At 43.1% G+C, this 17401-nt stretch overlaps 1 protein-coding gene across 2 annotated transcripts; it reads right to left on the bottom strand.

The window, feature by feature from the left end:
• Nucleotides 1–1588: 1588 nt before the first annotated feature.
• On the bottom strand, nucleotides 1589–16674 carry GCNT4 (glucosaminyl (N-acetyl) transferase 4). 2 transcript variants are annotated; one of them, XM_065406995.1, is made up of 2 exons: nucleotides 16621–16674; nucleotides 1589–2957 (listed from the first exon to the last, which is right to left on the bottom strand). In XM_065406995.1, the coding sequence occupies exon 2, from the start codon at nucleotides 2954–2956 to the stop codon at nucleotides 1589–1591; it is 1368 nt and encodes a 455-aa protein (XP_065263067.1). In that variant the 5' UTR covers nucleotide 2957; nucleotides 16621–16674. The 2 variants fall into 2 exon arrangements, with proteins under 2 accessions (XP_065263067.1, XP_065263066.1); XM_065406994.1 differs by lacking the exon at nucleotides 16621–16674 and adding an exon at nucleotides 5115–5134.
• Nucleotides 16675–17401: the final 727 nt, after the last annotated feature.

Below are 17401 nucleotides of genomic sequence, written 5' to 3'. Positions count from 1 at the left end.
TACTGTGCATCAAGGGTAGTTCTGGTCCTGTCTGTAAATGAGACAACAGGGCATGGTATTACTGCAGCAGTTTATGGATAGATAAAGACAAGAGCAATACTGTTATTGAACACTGCGAGCCAGATCCTGGGCTGCATTGGGACAGTACAAAGCTATTCTGGTCACAGATCCAGGGCTCAGATGACTTCCCCCTGCATAGTGGGACTTGGGGGTTACAACAGCTGCTGTAGAAACTCCTACACCACCACCTCTCCTGGCCCCCAGTGTAGGGGGCATAGCTGAGAGAAGGGGGATGGCGAGAGCTCCATCATGCCCCAAGAGCCACGGCTACTAAGATAGCCTTTGGGGCCACTGGCAGCCAGAGCAATTTGAAGCAAGTGGGTTCTAAGTTGAAGTGGGAGCCTGGCCTGGCACAGATCAGCCCAGGACCAGGGAAGCACAAAGGTGGCATAAAGCCACTTCTGCACAGCCCCCTCCTGAGCTGCACTGAGTGCACCTCAGCCCCAGCTCAGGATCTGGGCCTGTGGCTAGGACAAAATCTGGACTTGTCAATACTTTGCATTTTAATGTAATACCAAACTGCTGAATGCTAATTAAAAGCTGCATTTGTTACCTACTGTATCTACATAGACCCAGTGCACCATCCTAAAATGGTGTCCCTGACCTGAATGACTGTGCTTTTGCAGGAGGATGTTTCTAATGGAAGAGATGGCAACTGAACTAGAATAATACATTTTCTGGCACTGATTTCTGTCAGGTAGAGCTCTGAAAGCTGTCATTTCCGGTGAATACATACAGACTTCAAAAGAACTGCCATGTGTAATGCTGCCTCTATCAACCATCACAAAATTCACAGGTACAGAAAAGTGTATGGAAGCATAAAATTAATAGAGGGGAAAACTAAATACAGAGACAGACAGCTAGGTGAGAACACTGGTACTTCCAATGCAGTGGGCAAGGTTCCAGGATCTCTCTTTTCTTATATCATCCAATCATATTCACATTGCAAAAATCATTGTTATGGGTCCAATCCTGCAAATGACTAAGCACCATCATCTCCCACTGACTGGGAGTGGAGGGATCACAGGATCAGCCCTATGGCTCAGTGGTCATCAGACTTTCTCTTAGGCTCATTTTAGTTTTGGGTTTTTTCCTTCCAGCTTTCCTGAGGTAGCATACCTGGACATCTTCCTTCCTATGTTTCAAATCTTTTAAAGAAGAAGAAGGGAATAAGGAGGACAGACATGAGGAATTATCCTAGCTATTGCGCAGGCAGGCTCAATTTGAAGCATTCCATTACCACAAATAGTGCCACAGCCCCCCCAAAAAACATTCAAAAGTGGAGCTGATTTTTATAAGAATCACCTTGAAAGATATTAAGGACACAGTGTTGTTTTGGTGAATTATACAATGATCCTTAAAGGGCATGACATATAACATCACATCTGGGGGCTGACTCTCCATTGCATTCTGATTCTCCATTGCACCTTGTGTAGTCATTTACACTTGTGCAGAAGGAGCATTTTACACCCCAAGGCAATGGAGCGTCAGACTCTGGATAACACTGACTACTGAGTGTAGTGTACTGCTATAGTGAAACATCTGCAGAACTTCTGTGCATGAAGGAGCTTTCGGAAGACAAATCAACCCATTCCTTCTGTTGTTTGGCAAGTTTTTCTGCCAAGCATTTTATTAAAACAGGGTCCACTTTGGAGTTAAATTTATTGGCAAACCAGTGTCCATAATTTATAAGCCACCTTAATTCTGCAGCTCCATAGATGCACACACTGCGAATATGGGTACCAGTACAAGGAGGATACAAGTGGTCCTCCAGGTAATTCCATTTCACCAGTCGAGTCTTGCTTTGCAGGTCTGTTACATCGTGAGCTGACCTTGAAATCTCCCCAGGTATTCCAGGCACACGTGCAAGGGTTGCCCAGAAATGTTCATCTGGAGAATAAGTATCCTTGGACCATTCAAAAAAATCTTTAGGAAGAGATTTTTCAAAGGTATATTGGATGAATGCCCGACTTAAAACAAAATAGGCACTGCCTACAAAAACCTCAATGTTATGAGGTGGTGGATCTTTCGAAATGTTGGTTTTTACAGGCATCTGCATGTATTTATAAGGCACACTCTTAAGTTCATAATGATATGTGAATCGTTCCCTTTTGCTGCTACTTGGCTTTACAGTCTCCAGCATGTTTCCTCCATTGAGTTTCTTCAAATCAGATACCAATTCAAAGTTTGACCTCAAAGGAAAGTCTTGACCACACAAATTAATAACATACTTCCATGGAACCGACGACCTCATCAAGTCAGACAAACAATTAAAATCTGCTTGGAGCCTAGAAATGTGTGCATATTCCACGGTCTCCAATTTAGATGCAATGAAAACATTGGGGAAGCACTTAGCTAAATTGTCCATAGCACATTTGAAAGTATTAGCAGACTTTTGGTCATAATGGATGCAGTAAATATTTTGACGGCTGTATATTGTGTGTATGAGTCTTTCAACCATTATTGCATCTTTGTGAACAACCAAAGAGTAGGCTAATGGGAAACTTTCCTCCTCCAAGGAAACAGGCTTTAGGTGGTATCCTCTAAGTGTACGATACACCTGACAATCGCGGGTCATAGCTATAACGTCTTCATCTTCTAAATCAATGATGTCTTTTCTTCTTATCTCTAAACTCTTGCCAATTTCACTGGGTTCTTGTTCGTATATACACGAACAGTTAATGTCATACTGGAAGTCGTTTCTAAGATGGGAGTATTTGTTTTTAACATAAGAAGAAGTGCTTAAGAAGTGCTCAACTAAATAAATACCTTTTTGAGGGAATAAGAGTCTTTCAACATTGAGGAGTTTCAGAAGTGCAAACAGCCACACTGCTAAAAACAAGATCAGGATCTTTTGTCTCATGGGATACTTGAAGGGACACTTATATCTCTTCATTCTGTAGGAAGATAGCAGTATAGTGAGATTTTAATCATGGAAGGCTACAATAAAGATAATTCCAGCTTCTGCCAGAAACAAAACTGCATTGATTTGGCTACAGCTTAATAACAATGATAGCAGAAAGATAGGGCATGGAAAACTCTTTATTATTTTCTTATATTAAACCTCACTTAGTAGCAGCAAATCATAAGCATGTTAGTTCAGGGCTAGATTTTGCCAGCCTTGTTTGCACCAACCCATTCTTCATGCTGAATTAGCCCAGTGAAGTCAATGGAACACTTTGCAGAGTAAGATACTATTCACCCTGAGTAAGGGTGTCTGTATGACATGGTTGATTTGCCAACTCCCTTTCATCTCCACTTGTGCTCCCCCAAGGAAGAAACCAGCAGCAGTCCCTGGGGGTGTTGCAGAAGTGCAATTTTCATCTCTGTGCTACTAAGGGGTGGGGCTAAATTTAGCCCCTTAGCTAAAATCCTATTGAATTCAGTGGAAGCAGAATCAGAACCATATAGTTATTTCTCTACAGGTCAGTTAATAGTGGATATTGATTTCGTTCAGATATTTTAAATATTGCTTTTTAAAATTAAAAATAAAGAATTAAAACCAGTGCTTTAAAAATCAGACAGAGCATCCTCTTTATCGATAGCATTGGGGCTGGCCAATGTGTGGGTGTACAAGGGGGAAGGAGGGGAAAGGCACTTCCCCCCATCACCTCCAGGTATGGCTGATCCTGGCACAGAAGACCTTGCCCTCCTTTGAGGGGTAAGGGCTGCTCCTACATGGTGGCAGCAACTGCTGCAAAGGAAGTGGCGGTGAGACTGGGTCATAGCCCTGGCAGCAATGGAGGGGAGCACACAATGCACCCTTCTGCCTCCTGGAGCTCTGGGAGACTGCTGCAAAGGAACTGCCGAGGTCTCGGATGTGCAACAGCATATTAAAAGCCATCTGCTATGTAACAGATTTCAAACGTAGGTTTTATTGCAATGAAAGTGAAACACAATGATCCTTTCTCCACGTGTGTTTTGCTTTCAGCAGCAGAGTGTGAAGAGCATCGTGTCTATTACTGGATTAAAATGAGTCAGGAGTCTGCATCCAGGTGCAGTCTGAGTTATAACTCCATTTTCCCTCTTAATGGAACTGCTCATGCATAGAGCAGTCTGCAATGTTTTCTCCCTAAAAGCAACTGTTTAGCTACCGCTGTATGGGTGTGTGGTTAATAGGAAGGGAAAGGGCAGAAGACAGCTTTGCTACCTTATGGTCATATGTTTTGTTGAATTTGAAAAATATGGAATTGAACAGTCAGAAAAGGCTACACTGCAAACTGCTGTGGCAAAGCCTTCTTCAGGAAATGTGCAGAGGAAGTACTCTTCGATTCTTGGTTTACAAAACTGCTACAAGATTAGGAGCACCTCAGCCTCAGAATGGGTTGATTAATACACTAATAACTATATAGGTACCTACAATGAAATAAGATGATTTTAGAATAGCTTTTGAACACAGTATCTGGCCTCAGGATTAGGGGAATCCATAGGTGGCATAAAGCCAGTGTAACTGTCTCTATACTTCTATCCCCAGCACTCCATGTCATAGGCAGGCTAGAGGTGGGTGGGTGAAAGGAGCTGGTGTAACAACTCCTAATGACCTATAATTCTGTAGCAATTTAGCCTTAGAGCTGCTCTACATTATCCTAGAGTCCAAAACAACCTCCAGTTAGCTCCAGGATTGGGGCAGGGTGTGTAGATGGCTTACAGCCACTATTTCCTCCCTCCTTAGGTCAGTTCCTGCACCAGTATAGCTGAACCCAAGTGTCCATCCCTTTGTGCCTCTAATCCGGATTTCAATTATAGGAGCAAACCTCCCATCAAATTCAGTGTGAGTTTATGTGAGGGCAAAATGGGTCCTTTGGTGCACATTTTCAGCCCAGGCTTAACTAGACTCTGTTTTTGCACTCATGATTTTACAAATGCAAAAAACTGCAAAGGATAAAATTGTGGGCACAATTATAAGTGGGTACGATTAGTCACTTAGATATCCATGTACCTGCTCTGCAGGTGCAACCATATATTCAGTCCAAGTGACATTTATTGAGGGTGCAAATAATTCAGATGCACTTATTACACAATATTAGGGCTGTGGGAGAAAAACAAGTTCTTACTTTGAGGTTGGTTGCAACATGCCAGAGGCAGCTTTATTTTTTTTAACACTTGCAAGGGGAGAGTACTCATGGGCAGGGGTTCCCCTCCCGAGGCAGGTCTCCGTCAGATAAACAATTAAGGCAGGCATTTATACCTTTTGTGACACACAGTAATGATCAACAACTGCATTTTGTTTATACATATTCCTTTTTTTAAGCAATTTTTGCTACACTTTGCATTTTATTTTTATTTAACACAAGGTTGAAAACCAGCAACTTTTACAGTTCTTTCCCACTCACCCAGGCCCTGCTTGGAAGTCTCGAGTTATTAGCTGTTAGTTAGCCTGACTCTTGCTCTTCCTGGAAGACTAAGATGTCTGCTCTTTTCCCAACTTCCACACTCCCCACTTTTGTGCTTTTAGCACAACTATTAATTTTAAACTTTTAGTTTTATTAAAACTTTGTATTTTTGACTTTAGCTTACATGGTACAGTATAACTTTTGGGGGTTTAATTAAAATACAATGACAAAGCATGGTTAGTATAAACATGGAAGGTACTATTAGTACATTTTTTACAATAACAATAACTTAACTTTAAACTAAACAACACAATAAAAATGTTAATGCTTTTATTGTTAATAATATAATGGGGTTGCTGTACAACTTTAGTCACAGAACACAATACATTATACTTAGTACATAGACACTTTATAGGCTGTAAGAAAAGCATAGTTTTTAATTTGATATATATTTTGGAGCATATGAATTTGCCCTTGTAATTTAGAAATTTTTTGAACCTTTGGTAGGAGTAAAGGCAAATATTGGAATGATTAGGTGCTAAGACAGTCCAATTAAAGGGTATTTGGAACCTAAGGGCTGATTGTAGAATTTTATTTGCAGGCCAATAAATGATATTATTTCCTGCAGCAGTGGTGAGATTAAAATGTATGTCTTGCAAAGTGGTGGCCTCAATATACACAAAGCTACTATTAGCTTGGAAAAGCAGGTGTTCTGTTAGGGTAGTTTTTTGTTTTATATTTTTTTAACAAACATTGTTATGAACAGTGACAACTTTTTCGGGCTTTAGTTTATGTACACACTGAAGTTGTGGGGGTTTTAATGGCCAGAGTGTCCATTGATTTTTTATTTTTATTTAAATGTTGGGTGTTATTTTAGGAGCATTGATTATAAATTGATTAGGCATACTAGGTAGTTTATTTTTTTAATGTTTTGGTGAATTATTTAATTCCATGTGCATTTTTTTCACGGACCCGGCAGGATTTGGTATGTAGAAGCCCACACCCCTTTAACCGGCCCGTATGCTTGGAAGGAGCACTGCGAACGTCTGCACTTCCATCCAGAAAATCTTTTAGGTACGTTTCTATAGCCACAAATTAGATGGCATTTCTGAAGCACTGTAAGGGCAGTAGGCCACGCCTGATGCTTGACATTACTTTGAATGGCCATAAGCTGGTCATCCAGAAAAATCCCTTTTTTTAAAAAAAACATGCTAGATTCCACTGCAATTTTTTTTTTGGCCTTAGTGATATTTAATACTATTTTTGTTAACAGCTTTTGGGTTATTGAGCTAAGGGCAGAAATAACATGTAATTTACTAACCCCAGCATGTACTTGGGTTAACTGTGCTTTAATAATAAGACCTGTGGCCTTTTTTAGTTGCTTTAATTTTTTATTATATGGTTGGCCTTTGTAAATGTTTTAAATGGCTGCTGCAGTATTGGCACCATCCCATAGGGATTACTAAGGTGTAAGGGCCTTGGCCATTGGGTTTTATTAGAGTATACAGTATTGTTTGTATTAGGATTTGTTATGGGGTGGTGGTTATAGTGGTAGTGAGAATAATGGTGGGGGCAGTGGTCGTGGCAGCAAGGCGCCTTTGGTATTTGTCATTTGAAAGCCAATTAGGGAGGGCTATACATGCTGAAGGTACTTGTTTGAAAGCACAGAGCCCAGTCTCCGGAATAAACCCAAACCACCACTTAATACCACAGTCCAATGTGCAGCAAAGCATGGGATGGACTAAGGTCTAAGGTAAGGTCTAATTCAATTAAGGAACTGTTCCTTCAAACATGCAGTAGTGTTATCAACACTGAAGAAACCAACCCAAATGCATTGGTTCTAGCCAACTACCACCCAGTATCTCAAATCTTCCATTCCTGAGCTAGCTCATAGAGATGCTAGTCAAAGGCCAACTACAAACTCTCCTGACTGAAGTCAATATCTTAGACCTGGCACAATCTGGATTCAGGCCAGGATCTGGGACAAAAACAGTTTTAGTGGCACTGATGGATAATCTTCTCCTGACAATGGATAGAGGGCAGACATCCATTCTCATCCTCCTGGACATCTCTGCAGCATTCAACATTCTTGACCTGAGATACGGCTATCCTGCCTCAGAGAGGTGGCAGGGGTCCAGGTTAATGCACTGAAATCGTCTGAGTCCTTCCTGGAGGGGTGCATTCAAAGAATAGTGATAGGAAATTGAACCTCCATGACTAGACTCTTCATTTATGGGGTTCCACAAGGATAAATTCTCTCTCTGGTCCTATTCAGCATTTACCCATGGCCAGTGATGAACTGGTCAGACTACATGGACTCAAGTGCCAACAATATGAAGATGAGACAACTCTACCTATTCTCCACAATGTATGACCACACCACTACCACCAAGATGGCCCAATGCTTGGATGAGATCAGCTCATGGATGAAGAACAACTGGCTGAAGCTGAGCCCTGCTGGTGGGCAGAGGAAAGCACTTTTCAGAGTTTGCAGCCAAGGTGCAGACTCCTTTGACTGAAGGCACACACACCCAATTGGTCAATTCAGTCAATAGCTTAAGAGTGCTGTTGGATTCTTCGCTGACATTAAGCTCTCACATAGCAGCATCTGCGAGAAATGCTTTCTACCATCTTCTGTTGGCTAGGAGACCCTGTCCCATCCTGGTGGATGATGAGCTGGCCTCAGTTAGACACACTTTCATCACTTCCCATCTGGTTTACAGCAATGGGATAAACCTGGGCATGAAGCTATTAGCCCCTCCTCCACCCACAGCTCAGAGCTGCAGGGTCCCCCTGCCCCCAGCGGCAGCAGGGAGCTGCAAGGGTCCCTCTGCCATCCGCGGCGGGGCGGGGAGCTGCGGGGTACCCCCTCTGCTGTTTGCAGTGGCAGGGAGCTGTGGGCTACCCCCGCTGTCCATGGTGGCTTGGAGCTTGGGGGCCCCGCTGCCTCAGATGGTAGGTATACCTCACAGCTCCCTGCTGCTGCGGGAGGACCCTGCAGCTCCTAGGCGCTGGGGCTGAAGTCACGGAGGTCTTTCGAAGTCACGGATTCCATGACTTCCACGACCCCCGTGACAAAATCGTAGTCTTAGTCATGACGCTTAATGCGCTACTGGAAGGTGCTCAGATCCTATGATGATGAGAGTGGTATAAGAACCTATACAGAATAGAATAGAAATGCCCAAGTTTACCCTTCTCCTGGACCTCTCATTATCTAATCCAATCTCTGGCTGTGCCTAATAACATCTCAGGTGCTTATACCATTCCTCTTATTAAGTTCCATTTTCCTTATGTATTGCATGCAGGGTCAATATTTTTTTCCCCTTATGTAGGATTGTTATGGTAGGAAAGGAGGTGGGAGTCACCACCTTCTTTTGAAGGCTCCATCTTATTGGGTCCCACCAAGGTTATGCCACCTGGTAGGTGTAGTAATTCATCTACCTGCCTAAGGATAGTCCTTAAGGACTCAGTGAAGGCTTATTACATCTTGTAGCCCTCACTACTCTGCACTGACTATCCAGCCTGTCTAAGTTAGAGCGGGGACTTGCTAGCAGTGTAGATAGTAATGAGAAAAGGTAAATTTACCTTTCCACATAATGCAAGAACACCATAAAACTGATAAGCAATACATTTAAAACTGATTGAGGAAACACTTTCTAACCTTGTGACAGGATCATTATATGTTGTATCATAGAGGCCAAGAGCTCAGCAGCTTTGTAGGCTTAGGTATTTATCTGGCTAATGAGAACATCCACAGTTACATGAGACAGGATACAAGTATGGAAAGGGCATATGAACCAGCGTGTTTCAAGGTATGTGCTGACCACTAACTGCCATATTTTCAGAGCAGAAACCGCCAACAGGCATCTTATTTCACATGACCTATTATGCTATTCTCTGCATGTGGGTTTGGCCACTTATAGACCAGTCTAGATGGATTCACAGCTGCATCCTCCTCTGTTCCTGTGGGTTTTTTGCAAGACACAGGTTTGAGCAGCTTTATAAATATGACAACCACAAATAATCTGGGCAGTTTGTGATGGCCTTGTGTAAGTGGGTAAGGGAGAAGAGAGAGAGACCGGAAGAGCCTCTCTCTTCCTTGTGTTGTTACAACAGGGGTCAACTACAGTTACTGTCCTTGCACTCCCTGAATGTAGGGATGCTCCAGGCTAACCCAAGTGGCTGTAGCCAACCCAGAGAAGGTGGAGCCTGCTCCTCTCAGTACAGACATTGATGTTGAGCTGGATACACACTATGCCCTTCAAATTGGTGGTGGGCTGCCGCTCCACCATGCACTCCTCCAGAGGCTGTGGAGGAATTTTGCAGTTCCCTAGGGGCTCCCTGCATCATAACCCCCACAACGAAGCAGCTGCATCATAACCCCCACAAGGAAGGACACACCTTAAACCCACAATCTAGCACCCCCAAGCCACCCCCCTTTTTTTGTCTGTAGGTTACTAGCCAGACACATCTCATGCTGGAGTAAATCAGGAGCTGCTCCAACGAAGTCAGTGGAATTTCACTGCTGTAAATCCAGTCCAAGAACAGGATCATGTCCTTCCTTAGCAGCGATTGTTCCTCGGCAGTCACCAACTTGGGCAGACTACAGAAGTCGGCACCAATGTAGCAACACTGATGTAGTTAGACCTGAGCAAACCCCAGCTATTTGCACACCAGTGCAAAACAGGGCTTACACCTGTACATCTTACCCCAGTAATTCACCTGGGTAAGTCACACAGAGTGACCCCCTGACTTATAGCAGTGCAGTGCATCTATACTGTGAGTTTGCACTCATGTAGTTACATTGGGACAAAAAAAAACGAAAAAAAAAAAACAAAGAAACAGTGTAGACAGAGCCATGGAGGCAGGACAAACAATGATTATTTTACTGAGCTAAGAGTTAATACAACAATGCAGAAGGTGTTGAAACCCTACTGAGAGATACAGAGCCCCATCTAGCATACTAGTCTATAGACCAACCCACTAACTTGAGAAACCCCAGACAAGGCACCGCACAGTGTAAACAGAAACCTGCTCTTGAGATTCTTCTGGAGAAATATGCTAAATAAAGTTAAAGTATGATAATCACTGCAGTGACTCAACCGAGTCACAGCTCTTTAAATACAGTACCATGTGCCTAGCACATCCTACCCCGCAAGCTTCTCCAAATATCCTTTTGTGGGTGGCCAGTCAGATTCTGTCACAATAGGATCTTCAAAGATCAAAGCACAGAGAGGACTCTCTGTATGCTGATCTCTCCCATTCTGCGAGAGCGGGAGTCAACAACTTTCACTGAAGCCTTGCTCCGATCCTTTGGACCCTGTGGAAGGACCCTCCATGGATCCAGAGCACTGCTTGTGGGGACGAATCTAGAAAGGGAGGGCCAACGGAACACATCATTCCCTTAACCCAGCAACAACAAATCCAGCTAAAACAGCCTCAGTCGCCTTTTATGCTGGGAAATAAAACCGCCTCCTCCCCACATCACATACACTTCCAAAGGAGTTCTCAAAGCAGCAATGGGTGGGGGAGTTTCCAATGTCAGCAACCCAGTAGGAGGACAGGGGCTCTGGATCTGGAGTGGCAGCACAGGACTTCTGTGTGGCTCTCCCCCAAGATCTTATATGGATATTAGATGATCCACTGGCTCTAGGGGAACAGCTCCCCTACACTTTCTGTAGGGGGCTCAACCCTGCCCCCTTGACAAACCTAGTGGGATTCTCCACCCCACTGCCCACCGAGAGCAGACAGCTCTGATAACACCGAACAGTCTTGGTTGCCCCTCCCCAGACACACTGACATTTTATGGTTAGAATGTTCAAATCCAGGGCAGTTCATCTGAAGATGTTTTTGTTTGACACGTGCGTATCTGCAGCTTATCAGAGATGAAATCTGTTGTATCCTCCAGGCTCTAAATCATGGCCTTCAGAGACAATTGGATTAAGAAGAAAATGTGTATTTGACTAGGAGTTGTGTGTGTTCCCAGAGCCATGCCCTGTGATTTCTAAATGGAAGTATTTGAATGCATTCAGGGGTCTCATCTCTCCGAGTGCCTCCCACTGTTTCCACTACAGCCAAGATCCTGATGGGAGGTGGGAGCACTCTGAACAGCTACTGTCCCTCCCCTGCTGTTCCTCAGCCTGAGAGGCACAAAGGGAATGAAACAAGGCAGAGAATCTGTCACCCCTAAGGGTGGATTGTGGTCTCTTGACTTCTTTGAAGTAATAAGTTCTACTGTCACGCTACAAACGTTGGACACTGCTGATCGAAAGGATATTGAGTGTTTCCCATTCATAAAGCCATGAACGCAGCTCAAGATTCTTCCAAGTACACATTTAACAAAAAATGAATCCACTCATAAGCATTGGGGGGGGAGGGGCAAATTCTGCCCCCATGCAGCTGGGCTTCACTAGTGTAACTGAGAGCAGAATTGAGTCCAGGGTGTATAACTAAATGCTATCGACTCTGAGCGCCCACTTGCAGACCACAGAGGTCAATTATAGCTGTTTTGCCTGACAGCAAATCTCTAGTCTAGAGTGCGCAGCTGATGATTTGGAAAATCAAACTAAAATTAGAACATAGGTATCGCTGGAAGGGGTTCAGCTGGGAGGGGCCAGGGGTTCCGCTGACATCTGTTAATTCAGAGGAACCATAAACCTTACGTCTTGGCCATTGGTGGCCAGTAAAAGTCCCACTTGACATTTTAAAGAATGTGTGTGTTAATCCTGGTATCCCAGATAAAATCCAGGTGGAATAACTATGTTCTGCAGCAAGCATCCAGCTCTTAAAGTTAAGGGAACCATATATCTGAAAAGAATTTGGCGCATAGTTTGTGAACAGAAGATAATGTTGTTATTGACTACAGTGCATGAGAAACCTTATAAGCTAGCATACACTATACTACGAGATCCTGCTCTGTGAGATGGAAATTCCACTGTACTGCATGGAGTTATTACATGATATCTAGGAACATTTCATGGCAACTGGAAGATAATGGGTGTCCCCATTGTGGTTAGAGTTATCTCTCTGTAGAGATTTTAAGTTTGGTTTCTGTTTATAGGCTACTCAGGAAAAATATCACTACCTTATTTTCTTCCTTTTTCATGCATTCTTTGTACGCTAGCTAACTAATCAATGCATAGGGCCTATCACAATGGTATCTAAGTTCTTGGAGCTACTTGTGAGGGCTCTGGCAATTAGGAGCACTAGATTGGTTTCTGACCTCCCAACACTGTAACTGGAGAGTAACTCCTGGGAGGTCAGTGGAGTTAAGTGGCATAAAACTGGTGCACAAGTTCTGAATGAGGCTCACTGTCTTGACATTGCTAAGGGCAGCAACAGAGCCTGGAATTGCAGAGCCAAGATTGCAGGTGCATTTCAGCATTAATCAAAAACAGAAGGGCTTTGCACAGGTCACTCTAGCTATAGACAAACTAGGCACCACCGAACCAACAGATGGCTCAACATATCCTCCCACCCCGAAAGTCTGTTCTAGGAGGGGCAGCACACTGAAGTTTTGCCTTGGGCCACAGATTGTCTTGACCAGCTCAGTGACAGCATTGCTATTTCAGCTGGGTTGCAGGGCAAGAAAGGCTTAAATTGGGCTTCAAATGAACTATACACATTTATGGACTTAAATAACCAGAGGAGGATAGTAAACATAGCCACACCACAAGCCCATAGACTATATCTGAAGATCCAGACTTAGGCATGATTTCATTTGATTAAGACGAACGATTTACATAGGGAGCATTTGGGTTGTTGGGAGATTGTAATGTTTTACTTCAGCTCCTGACTATTATTACATTGTTACCATAAACTGTGTGTACACAAAGTAACAGCAAATCCCAGGCTCCTTGTGAAAATTAGAGAGATGCCAATGACCTTTTCACACACCACCAACTTGTAGATACATTGACTGTACACAAGAACAGAGGACCGCTTCTGGGTAACTCCTTCCTGCATTAGGCCATTCTGTGCTCAGTACTGTTTCTTGCCTATTTCCCACACAAGCAGCTGCGTCTAGCTGCTTCCTGAACTAGCAATAGGGGGAAGTGGGTTGCAACAGGACTGCAGGCCAGGGGAGGAGGTGGTTCTCAGCTGGAGATTGGTAGGTCAAGTAACCCCCCCCCCCCCCCCAAGCACTCTTGCCCTGCACTCTGCCAGTCTTTCCTGCGGAAGCTTCCACACTGTCTCTTGCACCTAAGTTAGAGCCTGAGTTCTAAGTACTTGAAATACAGAACACAAAATCCAGGAACTACTTCCCTCATGTCACCATCTACATAAACTTGCTTTTGGCTTTTATTACCAGCAATCTGGAGGTCCCACTGATCTTGGCAGGTGTGGTCACACGTGAGGTAACTCTTGTTTTGGTGGCATGCCAGATTGATAGCTGGTTGCTGTATCTCTCTTCCAGATATAAGATTGGATATGTGGATGGAGAGATGAGTCTGATTCAGAGTGGTTATTCTGGCCAATGGTGGAGCAGCATGTAATACAAGCTGCTGCAGAAATCTGGACTCTTGGAAAACCTGAACCCTCTGTACGGCAGAATTCTCTCCTCATCACTATCTGAAATTCACCATCCTCTAAGAACATTACCATGGTGCAATTCAGTCTCCATTTCTGTGAAAGAAGGGGAGGCAGGCCAGGTATCCATGCTTTAAGTCACAGAAGAAGAGGAGGGTAGGTGCCAATTCCACCACATCATCCTTCTTCCCTTACAGAGAAGCCTTTCTGCAGATGTTCTGCAGGAACGGGGCTCATGTGAGTGAACTGCTCATTTAAGTGAGGAGAAGGAAACATGAGGAGGAGGAGGACAAGAGTTAGGACACTGGAACTGAAGCAAGGGAATGGTGTGGAAGGGAGGTGGAGATGAGGAAGTTGACGAGGGCAGGTGCCTCAATATGTTTAACATTAAAATTAAATGAATTTAAACACTGACTTGCAACTAATAAGCTGTACCCAAGGTCACCCTGATCCTTTGTATGTGGCATCTCATTCCTCTACCTTCTGTTGGTCTTTGTTTGGAAAAGCCTAATACATTTTGGGTACTACTATAATCTAAATAATAACTCTATGACCAAGCCCCAGGCACCCACACTTCAACAAATGTCATGAGCTCTCCCTTCTGACCACAGTTAGCAGATCCAGCAATCTCAGGTTGCTTAATACACACTTGTTCCCCCAACAATGCAATCTGTTGACTTATTTCCATTAACAGTACTGCAGAATAAGGCAGATTCTTGTCTCTGAGTCTCTTTCTGCTCCCTCCAAATTAAACTATTTGATAGAGGAAGGATGAGCATATGTTCCTGGAATGGAAGGGAGAGGTGGTGATTGGCTTTTCCAAGTTTTTTTTTTATTATTATTAAATTGGTTTGCTGAGGAACATGTTTATCTCCATTTGATTATGTAATGCTGCTGGCTGGCAGAGTTAATTTATTTGTATATTAGCGTTTAATGCTCCTGAGTGGTCATTGCAAGTATAATTATTATTAGTGGCCTCGGAGCTTCTGTATGAGTATTTTTGTATTGGTGTTAAATCTAAATAAATAAAATAAGAGTTGCCTGATTTTTCTGGTTTACCAACTTGAGTTTTCCCCAGTAGCTGTCTAAAAAGTAGTATCTGGTCCTATTGTCACCTGCTTTGTAGTGTATCATCCATCTTCTTATTCAGTTCTTCTAATGCATTGCATACGCTTTCTGTGATTGGCAGAGAGCTTCAATGGAGGGACATATGTCTACTATTTACATGCTGTTTGTCGGGCCTCTACCTGTGGGGCTCCATATGTCAAACGTGGCCTGTTGTAGTGCCTTAGTTTTAGACTGGGGCATGCTTGAATGATCCATTCATTATCCTTGCCCAGTTTTAAGCTCTTGCAGGTTTAACAGTTGTATGGTGCCTTAAGGAACAAATAGGAGATTTTACAATGTGCCATAGCGCTCCAGAAACACATACAAAGCAGAGAAGAGGCATCTTATTTCTGCTTTTGCTTCTAACCATTCAGCAGTATTTGGAGTCTAGTGGAACACTCCAGTAGTTGGACTGGACTTTCTGACCTTACTTTCGATTAGTTTAAATCTTACCTTTGAGAAAGGACACAGGGAAATTGCTAATTTATCTAAGATTAACTGTGGTTGTCTCTTATGGGTGCCATGCGTGACTTAGTTCTAGCTCTGCATGCTAACACTTTATATCAGCAGTAAGCATAGGTTCGTTCACTGTCTGTGATGCACAGACTTATTTCTCTTTTCCTACAGTACCAGATGCACCCAATGTTAACTATTTTACTTGTCTGTCTGTCTCTCAGTCCTAGCTGTCTGCATGTTCTTTAAACTTCCTGTATGTTCTTTTCCATCCGTCTTAGGTATTTATATGGCCCAAATCACCATAGTATCTGATTGCCTGATGCTTTTGAATATATTTATCCTCACAACACCTTGTGAGGGAGGGAAGAACTATTATCACTATTTTACTGATGGGAACTGAGGCACAGAGAAACTAAGTGACTTGCCCAAGGTCACACAGGAAGTCTGTGGCAGAGCAGGGAAATGAATGTAGGTCTCCTGAGTCCTAGGATACTGCTCTAACCACCAGACCATCCTTCCCCTCAAGCAAAGTTTAGGTCCGGCCCCCTGTGATGTTATTTGTTTGGGACCTCTCAGGTGCAATACCCAAGATTCAGTAGGCAAATTTCTTCCCCAAATTACTGTGTCATGCCAGCTGGGGGCCAGAAATGCGGAACCTAGCAGGAGGGGGAAAAATAAGTATATGGCCTAAGGATAAGTAAAGAGATAGTTGCCTAAAAGTTAAGCATCTAAATCCATATTTGGACTCCTAACTAAACATAACCTGATGTGAGAGCACCTGATGTGCTTTCCATGGGACATGAAGGTGAAAATTAGGCTAACATGGCCAGAACTGGGGAGTGTTTGCAGAGGGCATTAGAAGAAGAGAGGATGATGCTTCCCTGCTAAGCTGCAATGGAAGGGGAAACATAGTGAGTCACCAGCCACCCTCAGCTAGTTACCCCCCAAGTTCTCTGTCAGCATGAAGCAGCTCACATTACTACGGAGTTCCTTATGGACTCTTTGGTCTGAACCTTACCTGTGGATCAGATACTTCAGGGCTATTATTCCGCATACGTGTTGAAATCCTCACCACTCCAACTTATACCTGCTGAGTCAACAACATTGCTCAAATCAAAGTTCAGTCTAAACTTACCTTTTGAACTTTGCTTTATCTTCTTTCCTTGGGAAAGTGTTCTAGAAAGCTTTGCTCAAGGGACACCATGACTGACTGGATACACAAGAGTAGTTCTTTTCCTCCATCCTCCTAGAACCCACAAACAGTGTTCCAAGCTTTAGTATCCTCTTTAACTATGTTTCAATCGAGTGTGCAGCCATGTATATGTGAGGACCAGGGGGAACATTCCTCCCTACAAAGAAAAAAAAAGTAAATTAAAATGTTAATTACAAAGTACAGTAACCGTGGAAGTGTTATGTAATAAGCACATCTCTTTAGCTGCTTATATTTAGTTCATAATTTAAACAGCTTGGTTTCATGATTTCACTGTAGCAAATCCTCTACTACCCATTCTTAGCAGTAATTTCACAAAATTCATGCTGTCTTTAACTGTTGACATCTTCTAAATACCCACAATGACCTGAGTTTGACACTTGCTCAGAATTTCTCCTGATAGCAGGAGAACTATGTAAAAGAACATTTGCATCTGAAAAATTTGATATCAGCCTGTTGTTCAAATGTACCACTTAATACACTGAGGCTTAGCACGTTATGCTGTCACTCATTTTCTTGTTACATTATACAATGGAACATAGTATCTGCCCCTGATGGTACCTGAAGTGATGTAGCTCAATGTGGTAAACTTGAAAAATACAGTTTTGGAGAACTGCAGGTAAAGAATTTTTTTTTTTTTTTTAATTAGACACCAGTTACTTTGAAAGACATTGGGCCTAATTCTACTTTCAGAAACACTGGTATA

Source organism: Emys orbicularis, chromosome 6, assembly GCF_028017835.1.
Source record: "Emys orbicularis isolate rEmyOrb1 chromosome 6, rEmyOrb1.hap1, whole genome shotgun sequence".
Lineage (NCBI taxonomy): Eukaryota > Metazoa > Chordata > Testudines > Emydidae > Emys > Emys orbicularis.
Note: the sequence above shows the minus strand (reverse complement) of the source record. Positions and strands in the feature narration are given on the sequence as shown.